At 35.0% G+C, this 27,307-nt stretch overlaps 1 protein-coding gene across 2 annotated transcripts; it reads right to left on the bottom strand.

Annotated features, from left to right (window-relative positions):
* Window positions 1-7,334: 7,334 nt before the first annotated feature.
* NCK1 (NCK adaptor protein 1) lies at window positions 7,335-25,381 on the bottom strand. 2 transcript variants are annotated; one of them, XM_003789418.2, is made up of 3 exons: window positions 25,131-25,381; window positions 10,185-10,897; window positions 7,335-7,955 (listed from the first exon to the last, which is right to left on the bottom strand). In XM_003789418.2, exons 1-3 carry the CDS (start codon window positions 25,354-25,356, stop codon window positions 7,761-7,763), a joined length of 1,134 nt encoding a protein of 377 aa, XP_003789466.1. In that variant the 5' UTR covers window positions 25,357-25,381; the 3' UTR covers window positions 7,335-7,760. The 2 variants fall into 2 exon arrangements, with proteins under 2 accessions (XP_003789466.1, XP_023368794.1); XM_023513026.1 differs by lacking the exon at window positions 25,131-25,381 and adding an exon at window positions 22,799-23,087.
* Window positions 25,382-27,307: the final 1,926 nt, after the last annotated feature.

The raw sequence follows: 27,307 nt of genomic DNA, 5'->3' as shown, positions 1-27,307 counted from the left end.
ACTCACCTTAACTGCCTCTCACAATGTTTTAGAGGTGCACAGAGGAGTGTGTGATCCAAGACATTAGTGAAGACTTTAGAGAACAGACTTCAATACGGGGTTTCAAGGATGCACCTACCTAGATTTGGGTAGGAGAGAGAGATGCATTCACTGTTCAGCATTCCAACTGGGAGAATGACACCAGCAAGACCAAGGATGGAAAGGTTGGGGGGAATACAGACTAAATTAGAGGAAGAAAAAGACAGGATAAGTAAACAGAGAAAATGGAAATGAGAATAAGACTCCTTTAGCTATGTTGTGGGTAAGGAAGAAGGGCTGTTTATCAAGCTCTGGTCTGAGTGTCTTCTTGGATCATGACACAGGCTTGAGTAGAACTGTCATTCAGTAGCTTAGATAGACAGAGGGCTTTCCTCTCAGAGCCTCTTTGGGTGTACTGAGCCAGGATATTTTCTCCTTGCATTGGCTTGTGAAGGACCTTGTGAGAGCATGGCAATGTTGGGAAGGGTTGTCTTGACAAGGACTCATGCTCAGGTAGAACTGTCCACCTTAAGATCTCAGAGCTTGATAAACAGCCCTGGAACTGGAAGAACAGTACTTTTGCACAATGATTTTCTATGATTTTATAAGTGGGTTAAAAGAGTCTCAAAGCTTTGAGTACTTGCAATGGGCTTTCAGGGACCTTACTCCTTCCTGTGTGACAATTTTTCAGTAGTTTCAAGAATTTAGAAGTGGCTGACCTTCCCTGAAAGACAAGGAGAGGAGTTGGCTGGTAGAAAAAAATTATTCCTGAAAACAATTAAGTGACATTTAAGGACAGTGAAGTGGCACAACAGATTAGATCGCAAGCATTGTCTGAATCCTGCACAATTATCTCTGAGCCAGGAAAGTTTCATCCCAGTGGGTACCTCACACTTCAACAGATAAGCAGAAGTGCATCCATATTGAATGGTGTGAAGAAATGCTGGTCAGATTCAGACGGAAGCATGCCTACGTGTGTTTCTGACATCGTTACTAGTGATGAAACCTGGATTTACCAGTTCCAGCCAGAGAATAATCATCAGCTGACACTGTGGATTTTTTTCTCCTGATGAAAATCTACCAACAAAAATGAAATGGCCTCAAAGTGTCAGAAAGAAATGGTAGCAACTTTCTTTTCTAAAAGTGGGTGTGTTGCAACAGTTCTTCTGGAGAACAAAGGACTATTACTGCTTAATGGTACACAACAGTACACCTACCAAAAGTTTTCGGGAAACTTCAAGAACTGTGGCCATGCATAACACTGCAGGGGACTAACTTGCACCACGACCATGCATGTGCACACATAGCCAGCATTTCAGTTCTTGGAGTCCACAGAGGTTAAACTTATGACTCACCCACCCTATAGTCCTGATCTGGCTCCATGTGATTATTTCCTGTTCCCTACAGTAAAAAATTGCATGAAAAGGCTGGAGCACTTGAAAAAAGTGGAAAAGTATTTTCAAAAATGGCTTACAAGAATGCAAAAGTGCATAAAATGTCATGGTAATTATTTTGAGAAAATATAGTAATTGAAATGATTTTACATTTCTTAATTTTTGTGTATCTCAAAACTTGTAGTGTCCTCCTCATAGGTGGAGCACACAATATTACTCAAAAGTCAATTTTATCATCCTATAGAAATGAACACCCCACTCTTATTCTCCAACCCCCTCAAACCTGCTCTATTTTTAAGTCAGAGCTCTTCTTCATTAGGCATTACACCACTAAAATATAACTTCTATCAAAATTTTGTCGGTTTTCTTCACCGTTCTATAGTTAGAATAGTCTGAATAATCCAGTATTTGACTAGAATTATCTCCAAGAGCTATTTAAACACAGAGACGCACAATCATACATACACATATATGTTCATGTTTTTTCATCATTTTTCATATTTTTTCACCAAGACCCTATGTCCTAATGAAGTCAGTACTAAGTATAAATGTCTAGTTTCCTTAAGTACTAAATTTGATAGTTGCTGTCTCTGACATTTCATTTTGACACTGGTTTTCTTTTTATTGTGAATATACATCCTCATTCTTTCAAACATACATTTTGCTTTGTGATTAACTTTCTAAAATAATTTTAGAGCAACTTTTGTGAAACTATGGACAAGTCAAAAATTCATCTTACTTTTCAAATATGAGTTCTTTTGTAGAACCGATGCAGCACAGACAGCTCAAAACACCAATGAAGCATTAGGAAAGGAGGTAGCTAATGAACACACAGTACATTGATGGTTTGAGAAATTCCATTCTGGTGATTTTAATCTTGAAAATGAGCCACATGGGCAACCTGAGATCAAGATGGATAATAATGAGCTGAAAACTGTAGGGGAAGTGAATCCATCTCAACCTATGCATGAATTAGCAGCAAGGTTTGATGTTACTATTCTAACAATATTAGACCACTTGAAATAAATCACTAAGGTAAAGCTGGAAAGATGGGTTCCCCATGTATTACAAGCATCAAAACAGAGATCATCTCAAAGCTTGCTGCTTCAAACTACAGAAGCTGACTACTCTCTGTCATCCACCATATTCACTAGACCTTGCACCAACTGACTACCAATTCTTCCAGGTTTTGGACCACTTCTTGCAAATAAAATAGTCAATTCTCAAGCTGTGGAAAATGCCTACAAGTTTTCATCGACACCTGCTTTCTGGGCTTCTTTGCTGCAGAAACAAGCTACTATTAAGGTGGCAAAACTGTGTCAATAGTTTAGACACATACTTGAATTGTACTGCTTGTTTGAAAAAACTTTTGATTCAAAAGTGGACATTTCACATTTAATGACTTAGTAGTTCTCTATAGCATCCATCTTGTCTATATAGAGTTTAGAAAACATCCAAACAAGTTTGTTTGACATTACTTGCCCTAGAGAAGCCATGTAATCAGGGATTACTAACCTAAGTACTAAAAAATATCAATAGTTATTCCTGCATTTAGCCTGAGATACACAACATTAAGAGTTTCATTCTAGAATCCACCCTTTTGTCTCCATAATTTTCCAAAGGCTAGCTGCAAAGTTTCTCCATAGTCTAAGATATAAATTCTGGGTTTTTTTTTTTTGCCAGGACTGGGCTTGAACCCACCACCTCTGGCACATGGGGCTGGCGCCTTACTCCTTTGAGCCACAGGTACCACCCTCAGATATAAATTCTGACCACAGAAATATATTTAAAGCCATTAAATATCTTAACTACTTTGGATATCTACTTTGAACATTGTCAAAGACAATTTGGTTTAAAATATTTATCTCTGTGAACACAGCTAATGGTAACTGAAACTCTTCCTCTTGTTCTTCAAAACACCACCAAGCCCAATTTAGCTTGTATTCATTAAACAAGTCTCAGCAAACTGTGTATACTTTCCAATCAAAAGAGCACCTTATTAGTATACTAGACATAAACATTTCGGTTCCTCAGTCATTTGGTTTAGGTCATGTAACAGCAAGAAATTAGGGTGTGAAGCATGCATATTATGCTGGTCTGTCAAGTGTTTAAAAGACAGCAGAGTTGAGTCACATAAATGTGCTAACCACCAACAGAACCAGCTTATCAGAAGAGAGTAGCAAGCCAATGCTTCCAATAATGGTTTTCCCCAGAACGAGTAATTTAACATTTTTAAAAAGTTCGCTGGATGCTACTCAGAACATGAGGATATCATCTGTCTTATGTCAAATGTCCTTTAAGGGAAGTGACCATGGTTGCAAAGCCATTTGGAAACAGCTAAGAGATCTATATAAATGCAAGATTACACATAGTAAAGGACCCTCTTATCTTCTAGCAAAGTATTTAAATGCTAATGTTAAAAGTATGCTAATGCTACAGTCCTTATTAAATTGGACAATGAATGAATCTGAAGTGTTTCTGAAAAATGAGAATTTCCAGATTCTTAAAAAAAAAAAACCTCTCCATGTTACAGGAAAAATAGGCATTAACAGTAAACTAGGGGGAAAGGGTTCGGACTGTGGCAGTTAACTGTACAAATTAGGTCATTCTTGTCATATGCAACTAAGAGTAAAGGAACTAGGAAGAAAAATGCTTGAAGCACATAGCAGCTGCTCCAAGAATAAAATTTTCCAAAGCCCAGCTACTAAAACAGCCTGCCATAATCTTAAGATCAGCTTTACATAGCTAGCTAATGTGACCTGTTGTTTTACTTATCATTGTCACCCATCAGAGCTTGCCAGCTCCCAGATGCTTCTCTGGTGCAAATAAGCTTTCTTTCAAAACACATTTTCTTAGGGGTGGGAGGAAAAGGGTGTCACTGTTACCTAGGCTAGAGCGCAGTGGCAGTGATCATCGTAGCTCACTGCAATCTCCAACTTCTAGGACCAAATGATCCCCCTCAGCCTCCCAAGTAGCTGGGACTCAAGGTGCACACAATCATGCTTAACTAATTTTTGCTGGGACTTCAGGTGCACACAATCATGCTTAACTAATTTTTCTGGCGATAGGGAGGGTCTCGCTATGTTACTAAGGCTGATCTCTAAAAAAACCCTCAATATTCTTTTTGTTCTTTGAATATACCAAAGATCACCAGTCCATGCATATGCCCCAAATTGTGATTTGTTTGCTTCTCAAAGTTTTAAATCTAGAGATTTGTCTATTTTGACTTTGACAGGAGACTTTATTACACTGAATTGTTCATCATATGCATTGGCAAAAATAAGGGGACCATCATATTAGATTTCAGCTAATTATTGACTTGTAGGCATTCAACTCATGTTGCCAGCTTCTCATTTTTAAAGAGAAACTAGAAATCTGGATTTTATGTAAAATCCTCCAACTTTTAAAAGTTGACAGCTTTTCAAAGCACTGTGAATTTTGAACAGTATTCCTGTATAAGATCACTCTGTTTGGATGTACCCTGAATAAAGCATCCAGCCAAGAGGTGAAATCAGGACCTCCAGACAAGGGACTGTGCCTGTCTACCATAAAAAGGGTGCCTTTTCCTGATTCTTGCAAAAGGTCCTCATACATGGTGGCAGTCCAGCTTCATGCCATGTATCTACAAGTATAACTTTATTCTAACAATCCAAGTTGCTCATCTGCTAGGCCATTTTATTTCCCTAGTACTAACAACAGATTGCACTTGGCCTTCCTATTTTGTTTAATGATGTATTTGTGAAACAATCTTTAATAGTGGAAGGCACTATTAACTGCATGCAGTAGTATGAGTAATATACATGTGTGAATATGTATTCAGCGGAACCCTAAGGATATGTGACCAAATAAGGCAAGGGTCCTCAAACTTTTTAAACAGGGGGCCAATTCACTGTCCCTCAGACCATTGGAGGGCCAGACTGTGGGCCCCCGAGACGAGTTGGCTGCTAAGCAGGACAGGCAGCAGTGGCAAAAACACCCGGTGGGCCAGATAAATGTCCTAGGCGGGCTGCAAGTGGCCCGCGGGCCGTAGTTTGAGGACGCCTAAAATTAGGGATACAACAGCAACAATTGTTTTTGTTAGTAAGCTTACATAATTATCTAAGACTTAGAATAGCAGTTCTAAACGTGTGGGTCATGACCCCTTTTTAACAAGTACATTGCTTTTACCTGGTTATGTATATGTTTTCTAGGGTCATTTCCATTATTAAGAAAGTTGTTTCCAGTAAAATTTAGGCTTATAAAAATAGTCATTGGTGTAGGATGGTGTTAAAACTTTTTAAAAATTGATAAAATGTTGAAGTACAAAATAATTTTCAGCAAGGTTTTTATCCCCTAACAAGAGCACACAATAGATATTGGCACACATTAAATATTGGCACCTAACTATTGGAACTCTATAACTACATAAACCTAATCACGGCACAGAAATATGCATTTTGCTTCCAGTGCTACTTTCTCAAAGTTCTGCTCTATAATATCAGCTCAGTGGGGTTTGCTATAATTAATTCATGTCTGTGATGCAAGGTATCAATTACTCCTTTAACATCTTATTTTTTACATGACTGGGAAGAAAAACCACAAAGAGAGGTAGAGTACAAAAAGACATTATCAGATGTATGTTAAAAATTAAATAAAAAGATTTACTATCTAGTCTCTCTACAGTCACTTTAAAACTATTTTCCTCAATTTATATTTATGTGATTTATAGCAAAAAAGGTAACATATATGACATTTATTTCCATGAAACTTATTAATACTAATAATTACTTTAAGGAACACTGAGTTAGAAAGATAATGAAAGATAAAGGACTTTAAAAAGTAGATGTAACAAAGATGAAAATTTATACATCAATGTCTTAATTATAGTCGCTGGCTTCTATTGCTTAATGGGAGAAGCCAGGGCTGCCACCCAGTGGCAGTGTAAGTCTTTAAATGATTTTAAGATTTGAAAAATATTAAAACAATGAAGTAAAAAAATTCATAAATTATACAATTTCATCAATAATTCTGTTGTCACAGTAAATGTCTGTTTATAATGTAGCAAAGAAATAAAACATTCGTATAGGCCGCATTGTAGAAATTTTTGAAAATGTTGTATGATGTTCTACTGTTTACTAAGTTACGTAATTTTAATAAGTATTTCCAATTAAAGTATTGATGGCTCAAATTTAAATTTTCAGAATTAACAATAGGGAGGAAAATATAACTGGAGTTCTTTTGTGGCCTATAGAAACACTACTTCACAGTAGCCTCTCATCCAAATACCCAAATTCTTACTTGAAAAGCAAAAAAATACGATTTAAAAACAATATAATTTTCTTCAACTATATCCTGATACCCCGTGTATACATCAATTTTAGTCCCAGTACACAAAACTCAAAGTTAAAAGGAGGCAATGAAAATAGGAAATTATTGATGTTTAGAATAGAAAAAAATCAAGAATCTCAGTGCCTATTTCTCCAAAACTTGGCCATAACTTACTTTATACAGGTATAAAATAAATATTACAAGATGTAATACAAGACGTCCTATTATAAGATGCTTTGGTAAACTAATACTAGGGAATAAAAAGTAACAATAGAGTATCCATTTACAGTTTGAAAAACTATCTCTGAGACTAGTTTGTTCTCTTAACCAGATGAGAAATAAAAAAGAAACATTCCCAAGAATTTAGTTATTTTGTATCCAAGAGCTATAAATTAAAATTGTACATGATAAAAATAAATTGTACAGGATGTTTTCTAACTTATGTCCCATCTGTTTTGCCGTACACTGAAGAGAATTTTAAAAAATAATGGCAGATACAAACACTTGGTATTTACAATGACATGTGATAAATACAATACCTGAAAATAATTTCTAATTTTCCATTTATTATTGCTATTTAGTCACGGAAAAGATTAACACTCTCCAAAAAATTTATTTTAGCATATGTCATATATAGATATAATACTTTTATATGAAGAGAAATTATGGCAGAATAGGGTGCCTTTACAAGGAAATAAAGGAAATGCAAATAAAGGAATTCTTTCATATAAAAACTTTTGATCTGCATTATTTGATTCTTTTCAAGATACAAAACATTAATATTAGAAGCAGAGAGAAAAAACAATAAAAGAACAATAAAACACAAGACCAAGGATAGGAATTGTTCTATGCAGATGCATACATAGCGTGTGTGTGTGTGTACGGGCTGAGTTATAATAAAAATACTTATGTATTTTAGTCAAATCTCATGTAGAGTTAGAAAACACAATTTCCAATCAAGCATGACTGGACCACCATCTTCTAAGTCTTCAATTACATGACAAATTAAAGCTATGCAGCAGTCATTTCTGGTCATCAGCATCATGACAAATGCTTGACAAGATATAATTTTTCTCCTTGTTCACTTGTAAAAATTGGTGCCTTTTTATAATGTTCTACAAGTTCTTCCATTGTGCTGAATTTACGCTGCCCAATGCAGTAGACAGTCTCTTTTAGTTGGACTTTGAAATGCTTGTTTTTCCCTTGTGCTTTCAGTGATACTGAGAAATCATTTGGCTAAAAGAGAAAAAGAAACACATATGGTAGACATGTCAATAAGCACTTTTATAATTAAACAAATAATAGCTAAAACTTGAGCATTTACTAAGTACTAGGTACCACACTAAGTTATTTACATAGATTATCTGCTTTACTCCTCAAAACAAACTCTTTTTACAGTTAAGAAAACTGAGGCTCAGGGAAGCTATCTGCCCAATTATCAACCATCTATTTAACAGAGACAGGATTCAAACCTATGCATTCAAAAATCTCTTAACATCCATGGCTCCCATCGCATATACCTACAACAAATCCTTTGGTTTAACATTTTAAGCACAAGAGCTTTCTTCCCTCTCTCTAGTCAGACAGCTGGAGAAACCTATGGGAAAATCTAAGACAGCTAGCCCTTTTCAATTTGTAGCTATCAGTAGCTGTTACTGGGATAACACTATGAATGCTCAAAAATGAAGGACACATAAATGAGAATCTAATTCTAATGAGAGGCCATAAAATCAAATGTCTACAAAAGACAAAAGAGTCATGCAACCAAGTGTCGAGGTGGAAAGGCAGATGAACAGAGGGAAAAACAGTGTATAGACAATCTAAAAAGTACCCACTTCTCAGCTATGACTGTTGCCTTGCAGGAAGAAGGGCTCAATGTTAGCAGGCCTTCCAACATTAAATGGAAAGCCTAAAGTCTAAATTTTTGTAATAAATCTACCAATATTTAAATATTGGCAATGAATTCAAATATTTAAAAAAAAAAACATTGTTAGGGCCAAACATAATGTCCCTATTTGAGACCTCTACCATAAAAATTATATGGCTAAAAATAATGGTATACCGTATTTTTGTGATTTTTGGTTTTGTTTTTTAAAAAGACAGGATCTTACTGTGTTTCCCAGGATGGAGTGCAGTGGCAAGATGATAGTTCACTATAACCTCAAACTCCTGGGCTCAAAGTCTTCAAAATAGCTGGGACTACAAGCATACACAACCACACTAGCTAATTTTTTTAAATTATTTTTTGTAGAGAAAGGGTCTTGCTTTGTTGCCAAGGCTGGTCTTAAACTCCTTGCCCCAAGTGATCCTCTGACCTCAAACTCTCAATGTGCTGAGATTATAGATATGATCCACCATGCCTAGCCTTGTGTTTTGGCTAACATCTATGCTTGACTATCCACAAGAAGATACATATCAGTCTGCATTTAGGTTATTCTTTTTAATGAGGGATGCTTTTTTCTCTCTAGGATAATGAATGAACACGAGTGTTTAGGGGTTTTTTTTTAGTTTTTTTCTTTGAGACAGAGTCTATGTCACCCTCCATAGAGTGCTGTGGTATCACAACTCACAGGAACCTCAAACTCTTGGGCTTAAGTGATTCTCTTGCCTCAGCCTCCCAAATATCTGGAACTACAGGTGCCCATCACAAAGCCCGGCCATTTTTTTTTTTTTTTTGGTCATTGTTGTAGTTGTCATTGTTGTTTGGCAGGCCCAGGCTGGATTTGAACCCACCAGCTCTGGTATATGTGGCTGGTGAGCTATAGGTGCCAAGCTGAGTGTTTGTTTTTTCAATCTAATAGTCTTCTCAACTGCTTGTTATCAACCTCAGAATCCTCTTTTTACAGAATTACTTCTAAAGTTTCAAACAGTGGGTCAGATTCACCATCTAAACGAAAATAGATCCCACCACCCCACCCTACTATGATCTACATATTCTTCTGAGGAGTTAGGTACAGACCCACTTTCCCAAACCTCTCCTTGGGAAGTTCAATTAATCTTCTTCCGTCTCTCACTCTCACATGTTTTCTTCAATCTTTCAACCTTTTGCACAATTATACATTCACTTTTGTACAACTACACTAACACAAAGTCAACATTAATCATGACTTGATAAGTGGAAAAGTAGTGATATCCTTCATCAAGGAAGAAGGGCCATTTTTAAGAAAAGTGATCAAATCCTAATATTCTAAACAGTACCCCAAATTACAACATAACTGTATTATCCTTTCACTTTTAGGGTTTTATAATGTTATTATTTATTAGTATGACAACATAATTTACCTTTTATTGCAAATGCATTTTAAATACAGAAACAACTGGAAAGAACATTGACTTTAGTTTTTGAACATTTATGCTTACATCTCAGCTTACTACCTGCTTAAATTTTAGGGAAGCCACTTAACTCTTTCAGTCTCTCTTTTTTTTTTTAATACCCAGAACTATATACTTTAGAAATCAACTTACCGAAGATTCACTATCACGAATAAGGAAATCCCCTTCATGCCCTCTTTCATTTAATGCCATTTCTGCTTGATGCCTGGTGACTTTGCCATAATACCAAGGATTGCCAGCAAACTTCCCAGTGAGTGAAGGCCTAATGTAATCACACTGCGGAGGTGATGGTTCCAAACCTGAGGTTAATGGATTATTCTGCATAATGGTAACATAGTTCTTTGGCACCAGACCAACCATTCCATTGATTTTCCTGCATTTCCACCACTCCGGGTCATTTTCAGGTTTTTCAATAACATCCATTACATCTCCTTTCTCAAAATTAAGTTCTTCATCATTGGACGAACTGAAGGGGTAAAGAGCTTGTACCACATGCAACACTTGACCAGTATTTAGGTTACTGACGACTGCTGCTAATTTCTCTGACAGAGAACCCACATGGTCACCCAAAGGACTGTCACCTTCTTCAGTTACATAGTTTGAAGGGAACCATCCAACTTGTCCATTATAGCTACCCCGCCACCACCCATCACTGCATTTCTCCATGACGATCACCTTTGTCCCTTTTATCAATGATAATTCATCCTCCCTCTCAGCCATGTAGTTAAATTTCACATAAGCAGGCATGTTGAGATCATAAAGACGTTCCCCTGGGTCAACAAAACTATCATCAGCTGGAGATGCAGAATCTGGTACACTAGGTTTTCTTTTCACTTTTCCAATTCCTGTTTAAATAAAAAGGAGTGATAAGAAGAGAATATAAAACAATGATTATCAAAAATCCCCATGTATTTATTAAAAAAGAATCAACTCTGTATAGTATTTTTTATGCCTTTAGATTTAGACAACAAATTTCTATTGGGTACAATCATCTTTTTGGAAATGAGATATAAATGAAGATTTAATTTCTGTTATATGACAGTTTGCCTTCTTATCTTTTCTCTTGTCAAAGGCACTGAAATAACTAAAGTTAATGTATTTTCTCCTAATTGTAAAACATAGATTTCTCTCTCAGCTACAATCAAGTTTGCATGCTTCTCTTGGATTTATTAACCTAGATTTACAATTAGCTGTATAGAAATAAGACAATGGCTTAAATTAGAATTTGATATGCAATATAAAATAGCAATAAAGTAGTTATGTCTGGGTAATCTTCCCATTTGCTTAGTTTCCAGACTCAGGTAGCTCTACCTCATGTTTATTTTAAAACATATGCTCAGAAACACACACACACCCCTATTTGTCTCTCCACTCCCACTAATACCCCACATTTTCATGTAACCTCCACCAAGAGCAGGGATTTTTGTTTACATCGTTCACAGATATAATCTCAAGGACCCTACATAGTGCTTAATATATAGTAAATACTCAATTTGCTGAAAGAAATGAGAAAAAATCTCCAAACGGTATCATCAGCACAAACATATGCTATGTCAACTTTAGTCAGACATTTCACTGCTGTTCATTTCTTACCATGTGATTTTGGAGATTTCTAGGCTCTGCTTTACCTAGAAAGTTGAGGTTTTCCTAGACAAAATTTCTCAAATTTCTTCTCAGTCTCAAAACTTTGTCACTACCTTCATTCTTTCTTCACCCAAGTCTCTAAATCCCAATTCTTTCCGCGTTCTTAATATCATCTTCCTGTTATCTTGGGACTCTGTGCCATCCTTGTTTCTCTTCTCCCAAATAAGGTCACTTTAACTCTGATATTCCTTTTAAACCATACCATTCTTTATAAAGTTGTCTTCCCCTCTTCCCTCAATTTTTTTCACAACTCATTCATACTCCTAACTTTATAATCTGATCCTCTATCTCCATTGTTATACTAAAGCTACTCAATTAAAACCAATCTTACAAAAACTGTGTCATCTCCCTACTGCCAAATCAGTACCTTTCACTTCTCAGCCTTCTCAAACTCTCTATGCAGCAAACAGTATCACACACCACTCTCTCTATTATATTGTCTTCTCCTTTGAGTTCCCTGAGGCTCCTATTTCCTTGTGTCTCTCTCTTTTGGTTCCTCTAAACCTTGTTATTATAAACTTTATTGTACTTGGTTACCAGCCTGTCTTTTTAAAAATGAAAGTGAACTCCCTAAGGGTAGAAAACTAATCTTATTCCCTTGTATCTCCAGTGCTCAGCACTATCCAGGTTAGTAATATGAACAAAGTGAATGTTTACTGAGTAAGTGAATGATTTCTTAGTTGAAAGTGTTTCCCAAGATGCCTTAATCTTCTCTTCTAGTGTAAGAAAATTATATACTTTCATTTTCTATGACTTACTGCCCATTAAGTCACTCTGTATGACCATGAATCCCTATCACTTTGATAACCTAGAACATGTATTATTTGCTTCTTTGTTCCTGGGTTACTTCACTTAGAATAATGGCCTTCACATTCATCCAAGTTGCTACAAAAGACATTATTTCATTCTTTTTTGATGGCTGAATAGTACTCAATGGTATATACAGTAGAATCTCTGTAAGTTGACCAAAGGGACTGTAACAAACTGGTCAACACATGGAAGAAGTCAACATGTGGGAATTGGGCCTACAGTAGTAGTACCTGTAGTTAACAGGTACATGTAGTGCATGTTTGGTCTACGAAAATCAGGTAAACTTAAGGAGATAGTCAATGTAGGGAGGTGGCCAACTATGTGCATGTGTGTATGTGCCCTAATAATATATAACAATAACAAAAGATGAATACAAGTCACACTGAGTACCTCTTGTAATTGCAAAAGTCAAATGTGAGTTGAGTATTACAAATTTAACACAGTCTTTTCTCAAAATGTGTATACTTGTTTTGTTTGTACATATGTACATAACCCTCCATCAAGCAACAACAGAATATAGTACACACTTTTCTCATGTGCACATGTTAGGTCACAAAACTACCCTAAATAAATCTGAAAATGAAACCATACAAAAAATCTTCTCTGACCATAGAAGAATGAACCTAGAAATCAATAACTGAAAGGAACAATGGAAAATTCACAAATATCTGGAAATTAATGAACATATTCTTCAAACAACCACTGGGTCACAAAGAAATTTCAGGTGGAATTAGAAAATACTTTGAGACAAATGAAAATACAACATACCAAAACCTACAGGATGCAGCAAACACAGTGCTCAGAATGAAATATATGATCTCTAAAAGCTTACATAAAAAAGATCTCAAATCAACAACTTAAACCCATAACTTAAGAAACTAGAAAAAGAAGAAACTAAACCCAAAGTTAGCAAAAGGGAGAAAATAAAAATTATAACAGATATTTGACTGCTCATGAGAGGGTTGACATGAAAAGTATCTTTAAATAAAAAACGATACAGCAGATATATAGAAAAGAGAACAGATAACAGAAGGAATCAGCAAAACCAAAACTTGGTTATTTGACAACAGCAACAAAACTGAACCTTTAGCTAGACTAATCAAAAAGATGGGGGATGGGGAGAGAGGGAGGACTCCAATTATTACACTAAAATCAGAACTGAAGTGGGAAAATTTCTACAGACCTTACAGAAATTTTAAAAAATAATTATGAGCAAATACTATGTACGCCAACAAATTAGTTAACCTAATTGAAAAAAGTCAATTCCAAGAAAGACACAAATTACCAAGACTGACTAAGAAACAGAAAATTTGAACAGGCATAACAAGTAAAAGAATCAGTAATCAAAATTTCTCTATAAAGAAAGCCCAGGACCTCATGGTTTCACTGGTGAATTCTACCAAATGTTTAAAGAATTAATACCAACAGTACCCTAAATACCTAAGCCATCACAAGAAAACCTAATATCACATATAAATATAGATGCAAAAATCCTCAACAAAAGTCAGTTGATTTTCACTACTAAAGTAGTTACGTTCTATAAAGTTACCATGAATACTGAATTAGCAAATTCTGAACCCTTGTTCCTAGAGGAAGTACAGAGTTAGCCATTAGTCACATTACTGTTAACCAATTTCTACATAATCTTATTTTATGCCTGTTTCTCTTTAAAACACTTTATATAAATTATGCTTTATTCACACTGACTTCACAACTAAAATCACTATAATTTATGCCTGAGTGAAGCTTATCTAACATACATTTTTTTCCATAAGGCAAATTATAGCTTTCTTATGTTTTAAAACACTAGACAACACTTAACACTATGCCTAGAGGGTATCTTTAACAGCAAATTCACCCACAAAAAAGAACAAAAATGCAAAAGCACTGGATTAAGTAGACTGTGAAAACACATTTGTTTATAGTAAGAGGTGAAACAATGCAAAGCATTACCTCAATTGGGAATATGCACATCAGGCAACTCAAGTCTGACACACTGCACATGTACACACAAGCACTGTATCAATTTTGAGTTTACAAATAAATTTCATCAAGTAGGTGAATTCACAAATACAGAATCTGTGAAAAGTAACTATCACCTGTTCTAGAAAAACAAATCCAGCAAGCATATTAAAAGGATCGTATATCATGACTATGTGGGATTTACGCAAGGGTGGTTCAACATCTGAAAGTCAATCAATGTAACACACCACATTAGTAGAATTACAGGGAACTACATAATCACGTTAATTGATGCAGAAAAAGCTTTGGATAAAATCCAAAACCCTTTCATAATAAAAACATTGAGCAAACTAGGATTAGAAGGAAACTTCCTCAACATAATAAAGGGCATTTGTGAAAAACACCACAATCAATAGGGAAAGACAAAGCTTTTCCCCTATGATCAGCAAGCAACAAGGCAAACATGCCCTCTTCCACAACTTCTATTCAACACTGTAATGCAAGTGCTAGCCTGAGCAACTGTTGAGGTAATCCAAACTAGAAAGGAAGAAGTAAAATGATTTTTATTCTCAGATGACACAATCTTATAAACAAAATGCTAAAGAATTCACACACACACGCACAAACAAAATCATTAGAATAAATTTCAACAAAGTTGCATGATACAAGATCGACACACAAAGATTACGTGCATTTCTATATACTAGCAAAGACAATTCAAAGTGGTAGTTAAGAAAACAATTCCATTTATGGCATTAAAAAGAATAAAACACATAGGAATAAATGTAATCATTTAAGTGTATGACTTGTATACTGAACTATAAAACAAAGATGAAAGAAATTTAAAAATACCTACATAAATGGAAAGACATTCTGTGTTAGATGGCAACACTATCCAAAGCAATCCACAGATTCAATGCAATCCTTATCAAACTTCATCAGCTGGTTTCTAAAATTCATACAGAACTGCAAGGGACCCCAAGTAGCCACAACAATCTTGAAAAAGTTAAACCAGGCGGGGAGACTCACCCCTTCTCATTTCAAAACTACACAGCCACAGGAATCAACAGTGTGGTACTGGTGTTCAGACAGACATACAGACCAATGAAACAGAAGTAAGAGTCTTATACCTTTATCTCTGTGGTTAACTGAGATATAGGTTTATTTTAAGACTGGGATAAATGGATATCCACAGACAAAAGAATGAAGTTGGACTCCTATTTCAGGTCACATACAAAAGTTAACTCAAAATGGATCAATGACTCTTAGAAGACAAGACAGGACTTACATCCATGACCTTGGACTTGGCAATGAATTTCCAGATACTGACACACATACACACACACACAAAAATCAACTGTACTTTACTAAAATTTAAAACATTAGTGCAGAGGACCCTATCAAGAACACAGAAAGGCCAGGCACAGTAGCTCACGCCTGTAATCCTAGCACTCTGAGAGGCCAAGGAGGATGGATTGCTTGAGCTCACAAGTTCGAGACCAGCCTGAGTAAAAGCAAGACCCCATCTCTACTAAAAATAGAAAAACCGAGGCAAGAGGATTGCTTGAGCCCAAGTTGAAGGTTGCTGTGAGCCATGATGCTATGGCACTCCACCCAGGGTGACAGCTTGAGACTCTTATTGCAAAAAAAATAACGCAAAAAGGCAATCTACAGAATTATGTACAACAGAACATTTATAAATCTAAATCTAATAAGCATCAAGTGTCAAACATATAAGCAGCTCTTAGAAAACAACATCAAAAACTAATTCAAAAGTGAACAAAGGACTTGAATAAACATTTTTCTAACAAAGATATACAAATGGCTAACAGGCACATGAAAAGATGTTCAACATCATTAGTCATTAGGGAAATACAAATCAAAACCACAATGAAATACTATCCCCAGACTCACTAGAATCAGCGGTTCTCAACCTGTGGGTCACGACCCCTTTGTAACAATGAAAATACATCGCAGCATTAGGAAAGTTGAGAACCACTGCACTAGATGGATATAAACAAACAAAAAAATTTTATAAAAGGAAAATGTTAAGTGTTGACATGATGTGGAGAAATTGGAACCTTCTTATAATGCTGGTTGGAAGGTAAAGTGGTGCAACCAATGTGGAAAACAGTTTTAACAGTTTCTTAAAAAGTAAAACAGAATTACTATATGATCTATCAACACCACTCCTAGGCATATAAACAAAGGAACTGAAAATAAGACATTTGAACAAATACTTGCACATGAAGGTTCATAGTAACACTATTCACAATAACTGAGACATGAAAACAACTTGAATGTTCATCCATTAACAGATGAATAGAAAAACAAAATGTGGTATATAAATATGATGGAATATTATTCAGCCATAAAAGGGATGAAGTACCGATAATATGGTATAACATGGGCAAACTTTGAGAAACAAGTGAAAAAAGTCAGATACAAAGACCACATATTATATAATTCCATTTCTATGAAATATCCAGAATAGGCAAATCTACAGAGACAGAAAGCAGATTAGGGGTTGCCACAGGTGGAAGGGCAGGGGGAATGGGAAGTGACTATTTAATGGATACAGGATTTCCTTTTAGGGTGATGAAAACCTTTTAGATTTACATAGACGTGATAGTTGCACAACACCGTTAATGTATTCAATATCACTGAATTGTGTACTTTTAAAGGCAAATTTTATGTTATATGACTTTCAGCTCAAAAATAATTTTTTTAAGAGTCTTCCATCTTCAGAATCATCTTGTATCTCCCTACTGCCCACCACACTTTCCATTCCCACTATGGTTGCTCTTGTTCAGGCCTATTATGCTATACTTGAGCCTTTGATACCTTCTAAACTAGTTTCCTTCCTAATCTAAGCTCTCCTTCATTTAACCATCATCCATAATAACAAGACTAATCTTCCTATTAATATAGCTGCAATCACATGATGCCCTGCTCAAAAGCCAATACTGTCTCTTCTTCATTGTTAATCAAATTAAGAGAAATACTCTGTACTGTCCTTTATTGTCTTTATAAATTTATGGTATAGACTATTGACAAAAAGCATAGACCCTCCTCAATCAGGCTTTGGATTCCAATCTCAGCTCTACTGCTTACTAATTGAAATCTTAAGCAAACTCTTTACTTTTCTGAACTTAGAAATGAAGAAAACACCACTCACCTCATAAGAGTGTTGTTGAGAATTAAATAATGTAAAGTAAGCATAGAATGTCTAATAAACGTTAAATAAAAGATGCTTTTATTTTAGTATAGGACCTGTACCAAAACTACCTCAAATTTTAATAAAAATGGCTACTCAAAATCCCCAGAATAAAGTTTCTATTTTTATAACTTAATATTGTATGCTAATTTTTTCCCAAAACCTTATTAACAATTTCCAAGTAATAATTTTATTAATCTTCCTACTCTGCTTCTCGGCACCCTTCATTTCCCACCCGTATCCCCAATGATGTGTAACCTCTCCTTTTTTAAATAGCCAAGCAAGCACCTTGTACTTCTGATATACCTGTATTATAATTCTTGTATTTATCTTTTAAGTTCATCTACTACAGCATAAACGTCCAGAGAAGAGCATTCTATGTCTATCTTTTATTATTTCCTACACCATTCAGAACTGTGGACACAGCAGATTCTCATTAAGTATTTGTTAAACTGAGTAAAATGTAATGATATAAGCAAATTAAAATTTTTTTTTCAACCTTAAAATAAAGATTAGTTTCCAAATAATTCTTTAAGAGAATTCTGAAAAAGGTAATATCTAAGACTAATTATATGTTACCAAAAAAAGAAAAGAAGAATTAAAGTTACAAGTGGGAAAACACTAAGAATAATGTACTTCAATGTTAGAGGCCAGAAATATTTCAGGGAAAAGAACATAAGCTTAGAATATTTGTTTTCTATGTAACAGAAAACCCTCAATAATCTCTCGTTAGCATGTCTTCAACCCCACACCTGTGCTGTCCTATAACTAATGCTACAGCTATCAGCTCCTCAATATTACCAAAACCCTATGCTCTTTCAAGGCTCTGAGCCTTGCACACAGTATTTTTCTGCCTAAAACAGTTCCCATCCTCATTCTTCAAGACTCAGTCCAGGTATTTTTTCACTAAATATTTCCTTTTCTCTTCTTAAAAGAGTTGATGTATTCCTCCTTTGTGCCATTACTACTCTTTATAAATACCTTTATTAAAACACTTAATATTCTGTTTACAAAAATCATCTTCTTTGAGATCAAATACCAAGTTTTTAATCACATCTCTATCCCCAGTGCCATGCCCTTATTAAATATTCCATTAAATATTTGGTAGGTTGCACAGGGTGTCCATAGTTTGTGTGCAATTTAAAATCAACTATTTTAAATTGCACATGAACTTTATGGAAACCCTGCTATTCCTCTGCTTATAACCTCTTTGAGAAGGACCTGTTCACTGTCCTTTGTTTCTATTGCTAGAAAAATAGTTCCTACATCAATGAGAACAGATGCAAAAGTGCTTTACAAAGTTATATAAAGTATTAATACTTTTGCATTTTGCATTGTTATTATCAGCCAACAATTATATTCTTTCATAAATCTTCCTCAGAGTTTAGCTTTCTTTTACCTTTTCTAAGTTCTTCCTTAGTTCATTCAGGATACTATAACAAAAATACCATAAACTGAGCAACTCACGATTAACAAAAATTTATTTCTTACAATTCTGGTGACCAGAAAGTCCAAGCTCAAAGTATTGGCATATTCTGTCTGGTGAGGGCCCATTTCTCATAGACGGCACCTTCTTGCTTAGTCCCTACGTGATGGAAAGGGCAAAACAAGCTCTCCTTGGCCTCTTATAAAATTTACAATTATTTTAAAGTGCACATGAACTTTATGGACACCCTGTAGCACCAATCCCACTCATGAGGGTTCTGTTCTCGTGACCTAGTCACCTTCCAAATGTCTCACCTTTTAATATCAGATTGGTGATTAGGTTTTAACACCTATGAATTGTGGGGAACACAAGCATTCAGACCATAGCACTTAACCTATCTCTCAGTTTGTTAAACCAATCCTGCTAACCTCAGTCCTTTTTTGCATCAAACCTTTCTAATTCTTTCTCTACTCTTTAGTCCTAAAGAATACACTATGAAAACTTTAATGAAAGAGATAGAGGTTTGATTTTAGTCCTGTTACTGATTGTGTAATATCAACTTACTTAATTTTCATTAAACTGCAGTTTCCTTAGCTGTAAAATGGTGGTGTGTAATAATTACCTACCTCATGAATGTTTTGTAAAAAGAATTTTAAAACATGTATATGTAAAGCACTTAGCACAGTGCATAACACATAGCAGGCACTCAGTAAATGGTAGTTATTACTTTCCTACCTCTTCCTAGTGTTTTGAGTACTAAATTTTCAAAATTACTTTAATCTTTTTTATTGCATTATACTGCTAGACTTGGCAGTAGTGGGGAAGGAAATGCTCATATTTAATCACTGGGGAGGTATGTGCACAATTCTGAGGCAGTAATTTATCATTAACTTTGTGTGTCTGTGTTATTTTTTTAAGTATTAGTGCAGCTTTGGAAGAACTCACTACTACTGTTTGTTCTTATTTCACTCTTCCCACAGAACTGCTTCTTAATCAAAACAATGCATTATAAACTCAAGACTTTTTAAGAAGCTGGTTAAACACTGTGAACATTTCTTCTTTGTGTCATAGCTGTCCTCCTCCTGAGAAAAATCTCTGTATCCATAACTGTTCCTTATGTAACCTGGTTACAAATCTTTTGATATTCCAGATGCTAGTGTTTGGAAGCACTTAGGTATCTGAATATATCTATCCAAAGAAGATAAACTTCATTGTGCTTTTTCTTTGTCCAGGACACAAATAAGGTAGCTACCTCATCGTTTCCAGAACACCTCCTAGACTTGAATCAATGCCACCATGGACTGTGTGGGGACTTTAGTTACAGGGGTCCTCAAACTTTTTAAGCAGGGGGCCAGTTCACTATCCCTCAGACTGTTGGAGGGCTGGACTGTGGGCCCCGGGATGTGTCAGCTACAAAGCAGGACAGGCAGCTGTGGCAAAAACACCGGGCGGGCCTGATAAATGTCCTAGGTGGGCTGCATGTGGCCCACAGGCTGTAGTTTGAGGACGCCTGATTACAGCATGAAGTCTTTCTTACTACCACTACATCATTTTTCCTTCATCTAAATCACTCAGTAAATGTTCCAGAGTTCCATTAGCTTCTTCTAATTCCGTTCTTACTTTCCTCTTTCATCAAAACAAATTTCTCCTTTGCTAATTTCCTCTGGTCCCTATGACACACCTAAGATTGCTTAGTTGTTTGCCAAGACTATGAGACTTTTATTTAGAAGGGACTTTCCAGGATCATCAAGTCTTGCCCAACTCTCTCCTTTACAAGTAAGGAACAGGAAATCAAGATTATTTATCATAGGCCACATGGCTAGTAAGAGGTGTATCTGGAAGCAGAACTAAGGAATTCTAATAGAAATATATGGTATTCTTTCCATCACAGGCTTTTATTAAATTTTTGTATTTTCATCTATTTAACTACATGAAATGAATTATTTTTTTATTATCCTCATCTAAAACACTGTGTAGTTTTTGTTTTCCAAGGCATTCTGGCTACCACACAAGAGCACATATCCTGTTTCCTCTACTTTAAGTCCATTCAGGGAGCAGATAGCCCATCTGTAGTAATTCACCTGGCAAAATAAATAAATTTGGGGGGTGCTCCAGGGACTGAAGAAAGGATTTTGGTTACAAATCTCAAACCCTTACCCTCAGTCTATAAATGCATTTAGGACTGATTATCAAATTCCTAAGACTCAGTACAGAGAATGGTAATTATATCACTGTACTGACGATACATATGATAATATACAGAACCTCCGCAGTTGATTACCTCCTTAAACTGACTTAATTTTCATAGATTGGACATGCACCACATGTATATATTAGTACAGGAGGCCGAGTTCCCTATGTTGACCACCTCCATATGTTTGACCAGTTTGTTATAGTCTCTTGGGTGTTCAACTTACAGAGGTTCTTCTACTATATATTAAATCACTCTATCAATGATACAAATACTCTTTTTATATCATTATGGCTGATTTACAGTCAAAATTGCTGATGACCAAACCTAGACATGAAATCCACTGTAATTATTACTAAATAACTATCACCTACCTCCCCACCAGAATGCAGGATCTGTGAGAAACAGTATTAGTTTTCTACTCTATGGCTTTTTCCTGGATTGCAATAGGCTCTCCAAAATATCTTGATAAACAAATGAATAAATATTACCAAGTTCTTTGAATTAACCCCCAAATCTGAAAATGCAAAGATCTGAAATTTTAATAATGCCAAAAAAAGTAAACAAAAGGTAAAAGTGTCCAGAGGGATTCGGAGGCTAAAAAGAAACAAATCAGTCTCCACATTACAACATTCCTTTTCAACAAAGTGGTCACTCCTTTTCTGTTTTGCCCTTTTCCCTGGAATCTCTTGTCAGATTACTCTTTTGTTTCCTTAGGCTTGTTGTATATAAGACTTCCACAATAATTCCTCTGTTCGTTTTTCTAGAAACACCAAGCAAATGTTCAAGGAGATCAAATCAAGTTCACTATGATAAGATCGTAAAAAGGCCGTCCACAGACACACAGATTAGGCTTTTGTAAATTAGTATTAGTATTACTTCATAACCTGAACTAAAAAAGGTTCGGCATTATTCACCATTTTCTTTGTATAAAGCAATTCTCAGACCCCATTTCAAAATACCAAATCTCACACTCATCAAAACAGCAACTTCTATCAATCTTACATTGATCAAATAAAAGCATTATTTTTACTAGTTCTTTTATTAAAGGTTATCTTTACACTGTTTCTCTAAAGTCTAAGTAAAAAATAATTAAACAGTACCACATTAATTCAAAGGTCAAGGATGAAAGAATATTTACCTAATCCTTCATTTCCTGATGTTTTCAATGTTTATAAATGTATTTAGTTCAATTTAAATATCTGTGCTAAGTTGAAAGTTACTGAATTAGAACCACATTAAGCTCAAACCATTTATATCATTTCCCTATTTGTTAAACATTCAAAAATATTTTAAAATTATTTTACTTAAAGTCAAAACTACTATTATCTGATATACCACTAATCATTTAGCCCACATTACATTACATAAACAACATGCTGTATCAACTTATGTAAGCCCACCAAGATTTCTCCAAGACTTTTCCTTTAAATTCACAAAAGAGAAAACTCTAATTCAAAAACTACAGGAAAACAATGGGAAACAGATTAACTTACTGAAAAAATCTTTAAAGACGTTTAACCAATCCATTTTCAATAAAAATTCCGTGTTCTCTTTTGTCAGTTTGTCAACACAGCTCAAGATAATTTTCAGTGTGCTTCCTGGTCTATTCTGTAACACTGAAACTTCCCACACCCAATCCATGTGACCTGGCTCACACCCAGGCAATACAGAGTTTCTCTGAGGTTTCTCCCTTTCTAAAACTCCCCCTGCTCAAACTATAACAGAACCTGTAAAACAAGTCATAATGGCCAAAAAATGTGACCTAATTATTCAGACTTATTTGGGAAGAAGCTTTTAACTATTATTTTTAACTATTAAAAATATATATATATACCTTTATCTTTTTAGTTTTCTCCTTTTCCTTCTTAACTTTCAAATACTGTCTCAGGGAACAAACTCACTATGAAACAAATTCATTTATGAGACATTTAAATTACCAAAATGATACCAAGAAAAGGGATAAGACTGTCTAATGCAAAATGCTGGATTTACATCATTATACAGGCTAACCATAGACCATTACCTTAAGAAAAGGTTTCCAAGTCCCTTAGAATATGTAACAATGTAATATGGTAATAAAGTTAACAGAGATTTACTAAGACTTAAATACAGAGGAAAACTTAAATTTTGTATTTTTGTCTCAATATCAGAAAATAATATAGAAAGTTTTCCCAAGAATATTAACAAATAATAAAAATTACTTATAGCTGGGCATGGTGGCTCACACTTGTAATTCCAGCACTCTGGGAGGCCGAGGTGAATAAACTGCTTGAGCTCACGAGTTTGAGAGCAAGAGAGAGACCCCGTCTTCTCCTAAAAATAGGAAAACTGAGGCAAGAGGATCACTTGAATGTGAGAGTTGGAGGTTGCTGTGAGTCATGATGCCCTCACTCTATTCAGGGTGACAGCTTGAGACTGTCTCAAAAGAAAAAAAAAAAAAAAATATATATATATATATATATATAAAAAATGACTTTTTAGGTTTATGTATCAAAACATCAAAAACTGAGCTATTTTTCCTCTTTGATATTATTTAAACTATCTTTTGTAAATTACTGCCACATTTTCTGTAGTCCCAGGATAACAGTAACCTTTTAAAAAGGAACAAAAAGGTCTACCTAGGTATCCCTAGTTCTTTCTCTGCATTCATCACTATGAGGCATAACCTTAATTTTCCCCATACCTCTAATTAACATGTTTTAAATAAATGTCCAGTATTTTAAAAATCAGAAGTATTCCTGGTTCTAGCTTTGGTCCCTTCAGCTCTTCAAGGAAAATTTCTGATTTACCTTTCATTTAAAAACTAAAAATAGGCTGGGCACAGTGGCTCATGCTTGGGATCCCAGCATTTTGGAAGGCCAAGGTGGGAGGATCGTTTGAGGTCATTAGTTCAAGTCCAGCCTGGTCAACATACCATGACACTGTCTCAAAATATTAAAAATACTAATGTAAAATAGTGAGTCAATAATAATATTTCACATTTGTCAACCATGCTGTATTTGCAAAGAGAAATTTTACTTTTCTTCTACATATAGAAAAAGAACCATTAAGCAACAGCATGCTTGTCTGAATACCAAAAATGAATGAAATTCTGTCCCTTCCAATACTTTCTATCACCTAAGAATTTAAAAAAAAAAAAAAAAGCAGCAGCAGAGGAGGCTTCATCCATGTACATTTCCTCCTATTAGCTTAGCCAAGCCCAGTGTGAAGTTAGCTCTACTGTCTCAGGCCCTAATGGAGGGCCAGTGAAAATAAAAATAAGAACTTTACAGTTAGAGGAAGAAAGGAGGGGAGATAAGTGAAACAAAATAAGAAAGATCAGCTCTGCAGATGCTAGCATACAGTAATGACCCACATTACTGTATCATACCAAACAGAAGAATAAAATAATGGTTTATTTTTTTAAATGAAGTTCAAAATGTAAGCCATTAGGTGTTAAAATTCAGCACTGAGCCATGTAAAGTAAGCTGTCTTGATGCCAAGGAGGTACTATTGCCTAAATATTAAGACTAAACTCCAAAGGCAGTCATGGTTCAAAGATGCCCTTCTTAAAAGCCATAATTAGCTCAGCTCATTAGCACCATTTAGGCTTGACCTTTAAACTTGGGCCTAAATTTACAGAAACTGCTTGCAAATAACATTTATGACCTTCACTGGTCTCCTTGCTTGAATAACTGCTATCAGTCAAACCTACCTTGCCTAACTGAAATTCTAGTCTTGCCTTTTCAAGTCAATTCTGAGGCCAGAATGTTACACAAAGAATTAAACTCTAGAATCTGTTTAAATGGAAGTTGTTATTTTTCTTTTAAGGCAAAAACACCTTACCTAAGGTATCCTTTAGGTTTTTTACAATAGATGCTTTCCGAGCACTGTTTTTCCTTTCCACATAGTTAGAAGGCACAAAACCTGTTTTATTCATGGAATTTCGAACTCGCCACCAGGATTTAGAATCATCCAGAAGCCATAATCTCTCATTCTTCTTGATGTCTAGCTCTTGCTCTTGTTGGGCCACATAATCAAACTTGGCTACTACCACCACTTCTTCTGCCATCTTTCAGCAGCTTCTGCACTGCGAAACATACAAAAAATATTTTTATGTAAGGTTGAAATAGCATTCTACATGTTTTTCAAAATGGACACACATTAAAAATCCTAGGACACTGAAGAATTGAAATAAAAAATACTGAAAAGTGCATGAGGCAAATACTAATTTAAAGAAACAGGTGTTCCTATATGAATATCACAAAATAATTTTAAGGTAAAAACCATTTACTACCAATAAAGTTCACCACATGATGACAAAAATTCTACTCAACATATATAACATCTATTTTGCTTTCTTATCATTTGTGTGTTCACTAAAGTAGCATTTTATTTCCTTCAACAACTCTTCTTTTGCATTCACAATGTTCTGCCTGTCTGGTACAAAAGGCCTAGCTTTTGGCCTATCTCAACTTTCAACAAGACTTCTTTACTAAACCTAATCATTTCTAGTTTTTAATTTAAAGTGAGAGGTAAGCAGCTCTTCCTTTCACTTGAACATTTTGAGGCTACTATAGGTTACTAATTCGCCTAATTTCAAAATTGTGTTGCAGGGAATAAAGAGGCCCAGGGAAAGTGAGAGAGAAAAAAGACAGACTGGCTGGTTTACGGAGCAACTAGAAAACAAACATTTATAGAGCAAGCTTGTTGTGTCATATGGGCATAGTTCATGGTGCTCCAAAACAATTCCAATAATAACATCAAAGATCACTGATTTCAGATCACCATAACAGATACAATAATGAAAAAGTCTGAAACATGTACTGCAAGAATTATCACATGGTGACCTAGAAATACAAAATGAGCACATGCTGTTAAAAAATGGTACCAACAGACTTGACTGATGCAAAACTGTAACAAACCTTCAATTTGTAAGAAATGCAGAATCTGTGAGGCACAATCAAGTCAAGTGTAATAAAACCAGGTGTGGTTGTGGTTTCTTGTCAAGACCAATAAAATTGACATAGTTCTGGCAAGACGATGATCAGTACAAAAAAGAAAAAACATACCTAAATACCAGGAATGAAAAGGCAGTCACAAATGTAAATGCTGTAAACCTCCAAAAATCATGGAAACATTATAAATAATTTTGTCAATAAATATGAAAACAAGAGAATGCCCAAATTTATAGAAAATTAAAATAATAATCATAATAAAATCGAATTTGTCATTAAAGAAACCTTCCCATAATGAAAATACCAGAAACGGAGGTTTAACAGGTAAGTTCTATTAAGATCCAAGGAACAGGTGATTCCAATTTATACAAACTTTTTCTGAAGAAAGGAAAATTACAAGCCAATCTCACATCAGAACCTCACTCCTAATCAAACCTGTCACAACCAGATGAGTTCTCTGTTTTCTTCAAAGAGATTATTTTATATAAAATAGCTATCTCTGGCTTTGCAAGCAAATAAATCTGGCTTTTTGTTTTGGATACTGAGCAAGCAGTCTCTTTTCTTAACAATGAAGCAAGTTCTTCAAAAGTTCTCATGGAAATACATTTTATTCTAGTATTCAACATCCACTGGCATTGAAATGTGTAAACAAGGTGGAAACAAATTTCACGTACAGTGACTCAAATACGTAAGAAGCAAAACAACTAATGCTTAAAAAAAAAAAAAAGAGGACAATGTGGTATTCAAGAAACAATGATGAGCAGAGAGAAGCCAGAAAAAAAATTATTTGCATTCTTGCAACTCTTCAAAATAAAGAGTTATACTAGTTCTAAATAATTATTTGTACATGATTAAAAAGTAAATTACAACAATGAGCAAGAAAGAATTATTTTTCAAGGGTACCTGGCCATTTGCTGATTCGTTCCCTATCCCCCCACCCCATCCAATTAATCTATAATTTGTGAAATTTAATTCTAGGTCCCAGTAGAATTTATTTTGAAACAGGACAGAATGATTTAAAAATCTATCTAGAAATGTAAACATTTACAACTTTCAACAAATATT

This window comes from Otolemur garnettii, unplaced genomic scaffold (genome assembly GCF_000181295.1).
Source record: "Otolemur garnettii isolate 467f Iridium unplaced genomic scaffold, OtoGar3 scaffold00032, whole genome shotgun sequence".
Taxonomy (NCBI): domain Eukaryota; kingdom Metazoa; phylum Chordata; class Mammalia; order Primates; family Galagidae; genus Otolemur; species Otolemur garnettii.
The sequence above is the reverse complement of the archived record's forward strand: the minus strand, read 5'-3'. Positions and strand labels throughout refer to the sequence as shown.